At 42.1% G+C, this 12,732-nt stretch overlaps 1 protein-coding gene across 1 annotated transcript in view; it reads left to right on the top strand.

Annotated features, from left to right (window-relative positions):
• The first annotated feature begins 493 nt into the window (after positions 1-493).
• Positions 494-12,732, top strand: part of LOC139925310 (glutamate receptor 3) — a 73,172-nt gene continuing 60,933 nt past the window's right edge. Inside the window, exons 1-2 of the mRNA XM_071916633.2 lie at positions 494-581; positions 1,041-1,199. Coding sequence (XP_071772734.1) covers positions 494-581; positions 1,041-1,199 — 247 coding nt within the window. The remainder of the gene's footprint in view (positions 582-1,040; positions 1,200-12,732) is intronic.

Below are 12,732 nucleotides of genomic sequence, written 5' to 3'. Positions count from 1 at the left end.
TGCTGCTGCTGCTGCTGCTGCTGCTGGCTGCGCCGCCTCACACCACAACTCTGCAGTGACGTGGGGAGGACGGGAGGCTGCTCTTATTATAATTCAACGTCAGACCAAGTTTGATAAACGCACCCCCCCCCCCCCCCTCCTCTCTCCCTCCCTCCCTCCCTCCCTCTCTCTCTCTCTCTTTCTGTGGCCCATTTGAATGATCCTTATCCACAATAAGAAGTCCCGCTTCTCCTCTCCTCCACCACCACCATCTTTGAGATAAGTCAGTGCCTTTTGATTTTCAGCAGCAGAAGATTGGCGGTGCAGCTGCACTGACACACATTCACCGTGGGTGCACACAGTGCGAGAGAGAGAGAGAGAGACAGAGCGAGAGAGAGAGACCCGACGCATCTTGTGGATTTCTTTGCGCATAAGCCCGTGTAGCCTACATGGTTTTCCCTGGTTTTCCTCTATCACATTCAGACCAGGAGTTGATTTCAGTTGTCGGAGAAAAATGTGGCATCGCACAAGAGCGCCGGTCCTTCTTTTGTTGTATTTTTTGGGGGAATCGCTGGCAGGGTTTCCGAATCAAATCAATATTGGTAAGTTTAACGGGATACTCTTAACATATTTTTTTCTCAGTTCACATAGTCTAAATAGGGCACGTCGTCTCTACAAGTGTCAGCTTCGTGTCGCATTGATTAGATTGTTTGCGTAATTCATTGCCAAGTTCACTTCTCCACATTAAGCGATATGGTTATGGGATCCTGCGCGTCTTTGTGGGCGGCTGGGTAAAAATAGAGTTGATAAATCCGAGTTTCAGTCTCTGCAGTGCATTGTTTAGTGAGTGGAAGCACATTTCAGAGGGATCTCTTTCTTGACTTGCCTATTTCTTTGGTAAAGCAATTTATATAATATGTCCAAATGATGCGTAAATGTGTTGTGTTGCCCTCTCTGTATAAAAGAAATGTATTTGTGTATACACAAACAGGCCACTCTTCATGTAGGCTGAGAAGCAACTATTCAGAATGATGTTATATGACAATTTGTGTTTCATGTAGGTGGACTGTTCATGCGCTCTACAGTGCAGGAGCACAGCGCCTTCAGGTTTGCTGTCCAACTATATAACACCAACCAGAATGTGACGGAGAAACCCTTCCACCTCAATTACAATGTAGACAACCTCGAGTCCTCCAACAGCTTCTCTGTCACACACGCCTGTGAGTATCACAATGCATGCAGTTTGAGAAGAATCTCATCAGTAACGACCGCTGAAACCCTCAGGTTGCAGCAAAATGATTTTTTTTTTTTTTTTTAGAATAGGCCTGCATATTTTTTTTTATTCTAGTCTACAGGAAATTGAATGCTGTATCATGGGTGGTATTGTAGGCTATCATGCAAGTAGACACATACACACACACACACACACACACACACACACACACACACACACACACACGCACACACATCCCTGAGAAATACAATAACAGTTTCAATTTTTCACTCTTATCTAACTGGTCAAATTGACAAAGAACACATTCTTACTTACAACAACAGCAGATGGAAGGAAGAGTACACACACACACACACACACACACACACACACACACATGCACACACACACACACACACACACACACACACACGATGGGAAAAACATTTATTTTTGCTCTAGCTGTCTCAGTGGCAGGTGAATACAAAAATGTCACCAGGCACTGAATTTTTATGAGCTGAAATGGGTCTGTCCTACACTTAAAAAACCCACCTGCCAAGTGTCTGGTCCAATAAATAAATTTCTGGGGGATGATGGCCTGTAAGTGGCCCAGTACTATGATCTTGCAAACAGAGTAACTCCACTGAAGCAGTTGGTGCTTTACTCAGCGGCACTTAGATGCTTGGATCTTGAAGTTGGGGAGAACGTTGCTGAACCTCCTTCTCTGACCTTCCCTCTACTGCTGCACATCAGATGTAGGGCTTTGTGTCGGGTGCAATGGGCCATAATGCTATTAATTAAGTTTGATAAAGGCCGTCCTGGTGGCTCAGTGGGCTCAGGCCCGTACTGTGAAACTGTGACTCCTGGGTTGGAATCCAACATGGGACCTTTGTTGCATGTCATCCCCTACTCTCTTTCCTTTTTCTCAAAAATAATCTTAAAAAAAGTCCATTAATAGCCCCAAAAATATAACTCTAAAGAAAGTGATTTGGCTTACATGTAATGTTTGAGAGGTGGAGATTGCCTTTCTAATCCCCACTCTTACTACTATTGTCCCAAATATAATGCAGGTTAATGGCCATCTTTAGGCTGTTTCCTCTTTGTGTGCTTTGGAATTAGGCTGTTGTTTGATTTTCAGTTCAATTTTGAAACCAGAGTGAGCTTGGTTGTAAATGTAGACTACTGCCAAGCAAATGTTTCATTTGCCTCTTCATATTTAACTTTTCCTTCTCTGATATTGATTTTGAAAGACGTGTTAGGGTATAGCGCAGTAGCTCAGAACGTTTTGGACAGTTATCTACTCCTTTTCCTCTGAATACATTTGTCTGGCTTGATGAATATCTACCGTACGATAAAGTAAATGCTTGTACGGTGGAAATGGTTGCGGACTGTGAGACGGCTTCAGAATTGGTCCACCAGTTGCTCCTCTGCCAGTTAGAGCACCAAGTTCTGTCTGGAGAATTAATTTGTTATCCTTCTTCTCACCAACTGCACTGCACACTTCACACTTAAGGATCAGCTACAGTACTCCAAACTGTGTCAGCTGGCACCGAGATGGCTGTGTAACTTAATGAAGTGAGAAAAAGGCAAAAAAGAAAAAAAGAAAAAGATTTTTGCCTCATGCCTCCGGGGCTCAGCTATAAAAATGCAAAATACTGGTGAGATGATGTGGCTGGCGAGTATGGCAGTTGACAAAGAACATGCTCTTATTTACAGCCTCGGGGAGTCGTTGCAGGGATGAGGGGAGGTTTACACACATTCACACACTCACACCTCGCCGCTTCCCAGTTCAGCCACAGCCTCGTACTGTCGGCCACTGACTAATTCCACTGGAGCAGCTGTGGGGTCAGCGCTTAGCTCAAGGGGACTTCAGCGGTTGCTCTTGAGGGAGAGGAGAGTGTTACATGCTTGGATAGGCCAAAACAGGGATAATGCACAAACTCCCCTCCTTGGCCCCTATTTCACTTGCTGGCGTGAACAATATCTAGGAGGCAAGAAGCATGCCATCGCTTAAAATTACTCATCCAGCAAAACCCCTCAACTGACAATGCTACGTAACTTAGAAAATATTTTTTCTGCTAGTCCTCTTTAATCCACTCATACAGCAGTTGTCTCTAGTCACACAGTAAAATACGTGAAGAATTTCATTATACAGGATCATGTTAATGACATAAATCTATGAAGCAATATCCATCCATGTATTGCGTCCCACATTTAATCCACATCAACTCAGGGGAATGCTTCTTATGCCACAGTGTTAGGGTTCATTGTAAGACGTCTTCACATGTGCCAGCTCATAAGCCACCTAGGTTATGTGGGGAAATGCAAAAAGGTGAAGCCCCACAGTACCACCTGCTGCAGTTTGTTTCACTAGATGGATTACTGGATTACAAAAGCAATTCTATTACTAAAAGCACTTCAAAGAGGTTTAGACCATGGCCTGGATTCCCTTCTTTCACTTTTATCCATACAACATATACTGTTATTTTCAGTTAAAAATGTGATGTAGTAACACTTTAAGGAAACTTGAAATCTGAAACAGAGGTTCAAGGTTTTTCAAAAAGGAGCTCAAGTTTTACATGCAATACATGCGATCATTGCTTTATTTTGTTTCTTAATCAGGAGGGTTAATTTTAGCAAGGGAAGTTTCTGCAAACTAAGCTAAATGCTCTCCAGTTGAAAAAGACCAACGGGCAGCTAATTATGCAGACCAACTAGGCCAGTTTTTGACTGAGGCATTTTGATGAGCATTGCTTAAAATTACACCTAGCTACATGGTTCCTGTTTTATTTGTCAATATTTCATAATACCCTGGTTGCCTGGCAAGAGTTGATCTAGCAAATGAATTTGATTATTAGTTTGACACATTGCTTTTTTGGCAAGAATTATATATTAGTCATTGCTGTGCCTTCTCACAGTCCACCTCGTCAATTTTGATAATATTAGCAAGTGGTAGGTTGACTGAGACGGTAGATCTGTTTGTCATTTCCCTTATGCAGTCTCTGGTATCGTCAAGAAAGCCTCCTCTTCAGTAGATGGAACAAACAATAGAGTTTGGGAAAAGCTCAGTTATATAAATGACAGGAAATCATAAGGTGTACAAATGACTTTTTGATTAGTGCGTATTTTGTTGCAAGTATGGACTCTGATTGGAATAAAGGAGGACACCACTCCTGTCCTCTAGCTGGGTCAGTGTGTAATGATTGTTACAAATCCCTGATGGCAAATGACTGTTATTGGCAGTGTGGATCAATAGGTGGAAGGCCACAGTCCAGCAGTGATGTGTGTGGCTCCAGTTTGTTCTCCAGTGTGGAAAAATCAACTCTCACCAAGCTCTCAATTTCTCCCTCTCAGTCTCTCACTCCTCTCTCTACTAATATGTGACAGATCACTCCAGAACTTTCCATTACCGCAGAGGCTGTATCCAGCTCAAAGTTTGACGTATTGAGTGTTGCACTGCAAATGTGAAGGTTCCGGCAAAATAAAACAGTAAATAGCTAACTGAACGCTGAAGCAGACAATCATCAGCGCATAATATTCACTGATTGTCATTTGATTGATTCCCACAAAGGGCATTTCATTGGACAGAGCAGCGCTGATGTGTTTTTATTATCTCACCGATTTGTGTCTGGAACGAAGCTACTGTGTATGTGTTGATGTGACACCTTGCCCCGGGCCGGGATGGATTGTGCGCATAGATGCAGAAATGGGAAGGTTGCACCCATTAAGGCTGAGGTCAGGACAGGAAGAGAGGGAGGAGACAGAGCCGCCGGCTGGGCCGACTCTACTGGCCCAGTCAGGGAGGAATTAAGACGAGTCCTAGTGGATTATAGTGTCTACATGTAGCGAAAGGACAGACATGGATAACTTCATATCTTCATTTTCTTAGCATGAACCTAATGCATGATTCAGGCCTTCTCTATAAATAGTGGAACAGTGGTTGTAGATATCCTTTATTTATGTGTTCAACTTAAGTATTACACAAATCAGCCCATATAAAATGTATGTGGATGAAGTGACAGTTGATTTTGGAATGATTTGCAAGCCCATGATAACAGTGCGGTACATGTAGCACTGCATAAAGACTAAAAGGAATATTTCTATCACTATGCAGTGTAGCAAGACTGAAAAACCACATCATGCATTTTTTACGACTTTTCTTACTTACTTCTCATATCAGAGGCAGAAGCAACATGGATCCTCGTGGAGTCGATTTTTTCCCCGAGATGAACTTTCATTTGATCAAATTTCATCATGACGGTGTATTATTTATTAGAGCATTTAAGATAGCTACCTAACCTCCATCTGCCCTGTGCATGACTCAACCAGTGTGGTGCTCCTGAGACTGAGGCTAATGTTACAGTACTTCAGCATGTACCGCACTGGACAGTCCCACTCACGCACCCCCGACCATTTTGTGCAGCCAGATCATTTTTTCTATTAAGCCTTTGGTTTATACTCTGATCGCTCACTTGTGGTTTCAGCAGCAAAGAGGTTTCAGCAGGAAAAAACTCACTGGTCACAGAAAATCTTTAGAGCCTGGATCCATAGAGCTGCACAGCCTTTGAAAATAATAACACATCTGTAGGTAAATGTCAGGCTGCCAGTGCTCTACGTTGTTTGCGCCGTAGTTACTGTAGCGAAACGATTATATTGTAATGTAACCAAACAATGCAAAACAACCTTGGACCCATCACATCTCTGAGAACTCATTTAAGCCGACAAGTCATGAATGATGCATGAGCACCCGAGACAAGGTTGTCAGATTGTTTGACCTGAGGGAGAACGTTCTACATGATAGTTTTCGTTTTAATCGGAGTAATAAATGTGTTTACATACAATAACTAATTACGTTATAACATTTAGTTGCGATTCGTCGTGGTGACATCAGAGTCAGGGAGGTCACAGATAATCAGTCTGACAACCCTCTCTTACTCACTGGCTGTAAACCGACAATGTGCTTGTTTGCTCTGTACTGAATTCAATTTTCAAAACTTGAATAACATGAAGAAAATATACAGAAATTACTTCGTTGCCCTTGTGTGATTATTGAGATTTTGTAAAACAGACACGTTGAATCATGTGCCTTGATATTTGTAATGTGACAGTCGGACTTATGTTTATGTTACATTTAAAGGTTTTAAATGGACTCGCTTGGTTTGGTAGCCCTTGAACAGAAAGAGACACTTTCCCAAAAGCATGTCCTTTTTATTATGATGTACTGACAAAAATATCCGAGTTACTGCCACTGCAGCCAGAGTCCTGTCAGCTTGGATGACCTGCCCCAAGTTGACAAGCATTCATCCTCAGATTTGTCATGCCGCTCTCATTGGTTAGCAGCATGACAAAAACAGAAGAGCTTTAAAAATCTCTTGGGAATAATTTCGTCTGGCTGGAGAGTCAGTTCAGTGGCAGGCAATACCGTTTTTTCACTGACACAGTATTTCCTATTTTCGCTGAAATGATTTGTTAATTGACCCTCAGTTTACTAAGTGCTTTTAGGCTGTATTGGGGTGTAAATAGTGGGGTGTAAAAGACTTTCTGCCCTTTGATTTGTTAAGACAACATTTATGGGTCATAATGCAGCGTGAATGCCTTGGCACCTTTTGGACAAGGGAAATACTGCTGCTGAGGAAATGAGCATAAGTACCAACTGCAGTAGAGGCTTTAAAACATCATTTGAAGTACGGCTGACTGCAGACACCACTGTCACTCAGATGTATTGGGCCAAGCGGTCACACAGCTATCATATGAAAGAATGGCGTTCCTTGTTAGTCTCAAATTGAGTGGCTTAACCCGTCCGCACCTCTCTGAAGCTACCCATGCAGCAGTGTTTTCGCCCACAGCGCGGCCGGCCATAATGCTGTAAAATGGCGGAATTGCAGTGAACGGGTTTGAGGGCGAGCCACCGGGATGTGCAGCGCCCCTTTCATCCCGTGCATCACAATGTGCTTACATGTCGGCGTCGGTAACGGAGCGACAGTGATCACTACTGACAAGCTACAGCCACGCCGCAGCAGTGTGTTGCAGTCTTACACAACACTCTTCACCCCGTGCCCACAGAGCGCCGCCGCGGCCTCTGGACGCTGTGCGGTAATTTACTAAATGTTACCTGAGATTATTCAAGGACAACAAGCTGTGAACTGCACAGAATAATGCAAAAGCAAGCCAAAGATGCCACCGGGGCGTTGAATAATTTAGAAGTGCTTGCTTTCATAGATTTCAAGAACTTTCATGTGCCTCATACTTAATTCTACTTCATATTTGTATTTATAGCAGTACAGTTAGTGGGTAAATGTAGAGGAGCAACGTTAAAAGTTCTACAGTATTTTGATATTCATAATCAAACAGGAAACATAACTTAAACCTCATGAGGTGATTATGCATATTATACAGCTATATAGTCTCTTTGTACTGTTATTTTAAAGCACAGAGCAACACCGGATGGGTGATCAGGTGAATTGTGAAAAGGTTAGGGGAAGTATTTGATATTGTGAATTTAGCAAGTAATATTCCAACTAGATTTTTCATATTGTGTTTCATGGGTATGATGTATACCAGGATCAAGTGAATTGAGTACACCTCAGAAGGGGTGCTACTACTTTGCACGCAAAGTCGTTGAACCCTCCACTTTCCCCACAAGCATTGCATCTCATTTTCTTGAGGGGAATCTTGGTGGTGTGGGTTACACATAATCCCTTCCACATTCCAGCTTCTGCCGCAGAGCTTACAGCCTTTTTAAATTCACTTACTTAAAGAACGGCTATATAAGAGTGCGTTGTATTCCCCTGCCTCTTGTAATAGCAGTCCGGGGATGTTGTTTTTGCAGTGTGCAAAGCATGTGTAGGTGGAGTGTTAGCAGCGCTTTTGCTGCGGTGCGGTGAAATATTAAAACGTATTCTTCCATACAAGACTCCAATAGCCACAGGCCCTGTCTGTCTCTAGCTGCTGTGGATTTTCTCCTATCATGTTGTTTTAGCATGTGGGCTGCATCCAGTCGTAGTTCTCAGATTAGGGCTAATCCTGGGAATGCTCCTAAAATAGTGTTGCCCCACTATTTTGGTATAATGAGTGTCTGCAGGGGGTAGCCCACTGGAGGAACATGCATGCTTTTACATTGCTGTAATCTGCAAAAAGGGAATTCTTGCCAACATGTAACCATGGTGCCTGAGGAGAAATGCCCACTCAGGCTTCAGTCCTTACATGCCCTGTGCTATCTCTGTGTTTGGTCAACTGAGGCTAATTGCATAACAACACAGACAGTAATTTTGATAAAAATATGAAATGATACAAATACTTGAACGTCATAATACACAGATTTATACTGTGTACACTTTGCCTTCAGTTAGATCACTTTTTGTCTCATAATTACTTGCGTTATTGCTTGCGTTAGTATTACTCATTGCTGTACTTCCAGGGAGCAGTAATTTGTTACACTACTCCTAACATTACTTTTCTCTTTTACATTACATTACATTACATTACTTTACATTACCTCTGCTGTTAATGAGCATGGCAAAGTGTTGATGTGCAGTGTTGTTATCCTTCTGCTCGATATAATCAAAGTAGTGAGAATTCCTCCACCCACAGAAAATAAACTTTTCTGCCATTTCTCATCTGAGCTAGCTTAGAGTGTGCATGTTCCAACTGAGAGGGTGATGACTGATGATGACAAAAATGAACTGAGGAACGTGGGTGGGATATAGTCTGATATCTAGAGGGGGAGGTATCCAAAACAGCAACTTTTGATTGGTAGCTGTAAAACACAATAGAGTAATATGTTACAAACCAACACTGGTCATTACTAAAAGAAAATATATCAAATTGGATGAGTGATGACAGCAGGAGCACAGGAAACTTCTGAAGTGTGCACATCATTGGGGGCAGATTATGGCCAACATTTCTTAAATTTTTTATTTGAGAGCTTTAATTTTGAGCTTTTTCCAATATACAAACACACAGAAAAATACCATAAACAAAACCCACAAACACCCCCAACCACTCCCACCTCCCCACCCCAACACAAGCACACCAACAAACAAATAGCCAGATTACAAATCAAGTGTATAAAATGGATGACTGTTACTTGTCCATGCATGCCAGACTAGTCCTTGTCAACAGTGTCCATAGCTGCCAGAGCAGAATGTCCACCAGATCCAAAATTGTCCTGAAGTCAAAGGAACCCATACACAATCAAGGTCAGGGGATGACCAGTGAATATGCAATGGTAGATTAGATAGAGATAAACAAATTAAATGTACAATGGGGCATACTCATCAGGGCACATACACACCAACACATGCACAACACATCAAACACCCCGTCCCCTAATATGGTCAATGAAGGGTTCCCCAGATCTTCAGAAACCTTGAGTGAGAGCTAGACGTGGAGTACCTTATCTCCTCTAAATATAAACAGGAAACCATGTCATTAAGCCAATTCTTGAAGCAAGGAGGGGAGGTTGATTTCCACTCTCTCAAAATAACCCTTTTAGCTATAACCATGCCAAACATGAGAGCCTGTTGGGTCTTGTATGGTAGCTCAAAGGCTCTCTCAGAACATCCCATAATGGCAAGAACACAGTCAGGGTTGATTTGCTTACCAATTATTAGACTAAACCATTCAAATACTTCCTCCCAAAGCTTAAGCAATTTGGGGCATGACCAAAAAAGATGAGTTAAAGTCCCATCTCCCGAGTTACACTCGTCACATGTGACTGAAATAGAGGGGTAAATCTTATTCAGCTTGGTCTTTATGGCCAACATTTCTCAACTTATCCTTTCTCTCTGTCTTCCTACAGTGTAAACCAGTCACTGTGCTTTTGGGGTTTGATGTAGACTGCATAAATGAACGCAGGTCTTCTGTGGACTCAGATACGCACGCTTGAGCTGTTCGGACTTGGCCTATTCAATATGCGTGCCTTCGCTTGCACACGTGTTTACTCAGAACCTTGACTTCTCCATCCCTGCCATCGGTGTGGTGGAAAATGGGGCTGTGGACTTCTCACCTTTTCATGCCTTTCTGCTGAGGCATTGCCTTTAAATACTGTCTGCTTTTAATTTGATTTTGTTTGTGATGACTGTGCACGCAGATTGGATTGGAAAGTTGCCCTTGGGACATTAATTAGATAAAAACATAATAAAATATGCTTTACACGATCTGAAATTATTTAGGCTTTATTCTTGCCCATAAGAAATGACTTTATCCTTATAAATTTGTTATTGGCTCAGTGGTTAGCACTGTGTCCTCAGAGCAAGAAGGACCTTGGTTCAATTCCTGTGTGGGTTTGCTTCCACACACATGCAACTCAGGTGGATTGGAGACTCTTCATTTCCCATAGGTGTAAATGGGAGTGTGAGTGATTGTCTGTCTATCTGTGTTAGCCTTGTGATGGACTGGCGACCTGTCTAGAGTGTCTGCCTGCCTTCTCCCCAGTGCATGCTGGGATAGGCTCCAGCCCCCTGTGACCCTGAATAGGAGTAAGCGGGTAGAGAAAGTAAATGAGTGAGAGTGAAAATATGGTTCTCTGATGGTAACATGGGTACAGTTTATGGCACTGATAATGTTTGGAAAGATCAGGATCCACGATCATGCGTTCTTGTGTCAGTATCTGGCGGATATATACTGTATACTCTCTTTGGTGCGTCTGCTCAGTGCCATTAAGAACTGCATGGGAGACAGAGACCTGACATTCTCCCACAGCCTCCCTGGACACTCTGTCTGGCTGACACGGCACCTGACACCTGTCGCCAGAACGGAAAGGGGGCATGTTACCTGGAATAACACGGGGAGGGATGCTGGCTGCGTGTCCTGGCTCTGCAAATCATCATTCAAAAGACGACACAGCTCAGCGATCCAGGCCCTATCTATGTGGAAACACTGGATGCGCTGGCTGTCTGTCAGTCAGCACATTTACACGGTTTCTTGGCATCCTGTGTCCTGCCTAGTAGTCCCGTCTCCCTTGATGATCCCTTTAAAACTTGACCACATAAACGGCAGGAAATCTTGATTGCTTAGTCGTGGATAGTTGCTTTAAATACCATTCCAATTGTTCAGAGACCAATGAACAGCATTGCACAGCCTAATTCCTTTCCTGTAAGATTTGTGACTCAACAATTCATATCCTATTTGATGTATTTGGCAGTTGTTAGCTTGCATATTTGTTGTTCTCCATCAGGAAATCGATGGGGCATATTGTAGGGTTTAGGGGGCATAAAGAAAGTAGTGTATGAATTGGCTTAAATTAGAGCCACAGTCCGCATATCATAATAGGAAGGTGGACATACCTTGAGTTACTGTACATCTTCACTGACTCAGTTGTGCATCATGCGTAACCCTGCATGTAACCTCAGGGCTGGAATCAGTGGGACGGGGTGCGTAAAAACTGACGTAAGCATCACTGTGCAGTCGAGGTCTGAATCAGACACAGACATCACATAAATTATTACTGTATGAACTTGAAATTTTAATGAAACCATATTAGAAAAACAATAGTGAACCCTGCATTGAAAATGTATAGTCTAGGTAGACCCGGCTGCAACTGCCATTGTTTCTGTGTGTTCTGCATTTCTATCCTGTGTCTCATATGACTGAATTCCATTCTTTCAAATGCAAAGACAAGCACTTGTTTTGCACTGTTTCTTGTTCTTTACTATGGAAATGAAGTTAGATGTTTTTAAATAGTTTTATGTAGAAAAGTTAGTTGGAATGTTTTGATTTGATTTTTTTTTCTTAAACCAGCATTTGCTTCAGCTGTAAGTGAAGACATTTCTTTTTACAAGGAAAGATTAATTTGGTATTATCAGCAAAAAACACAAAACAACAGGAAGCACTGATGTGATTGCAGAAACTAGGGCCCAAGAAGGGCGCAAGAATTGAGCCTTGAGGGTGCTGCATCTTAATTTCTGGTTTTCAGTTCATTTAAATGTCAATGCCCAAACCATTTTACTACAGTTTGATAAGAAAAATCTTTTGTAGCTTTTTAATTAAGCTACATTTACACGTAGCTTATCAAAATTAATGAAACTGGAAGTATCACACTTAAGGAAAGATTTGGGATTAAAAAATGATTTGGGATTAAATGTTTATCCCTGTCATTTCATTGTTGGAGCAAATAAACACCTGACTACCATTAGGAGTTTTATGTAAATAAAATAATTTAAGGAAATAACAACAAGGCTACACAGGATAATCAATAATTATATAATTACTTGGAGTTAGGTCACTAGCAGGAAATCAAGTGAGTGGACTGGAACTGAACTGGATGCATAATCAGTTGACAGACACATTGTCAGAATTGTAAATGCGACTTTATAGCCAATGGGTGTGGGAGGGTGTCTGCCACAAAAATGACATGTACTGACTTTCTGGTAGACAGTTTTTGCTGTTAGGGCTGTCAAATTTCAACTAGTGGTGAATATTAAAGAATGATTATACCTGAGAATTTACTTTCCTATAATATAGCCCCTATAATGCAGGGGCTGGTTTCAGTCGTCATCCTTTCTGTCTCTCTCAACCATCGCATGACACATCAGACCTGT

Source organism: Centroberyx gerrardi, chromosome 11 (assembly GCF_048128805.1).
Source record: "Centroberyx gerrardi isolate f3 chromosome 11, fCenGer3.hap1.cur.20231027, whole genome shotgun sequence".
Lineage (NCBI taxonomy): Eukaryota > Metazoa > Chordata > Actinopteri > Beryciformes > Berycidae > Centroberyx > Centroberyx gerrardi.
The sequence above is the reverse complement of the archived record's forward strand: the minus strand, read 5'-3'. Positions and strand labels throughout refer to the sequence as shown.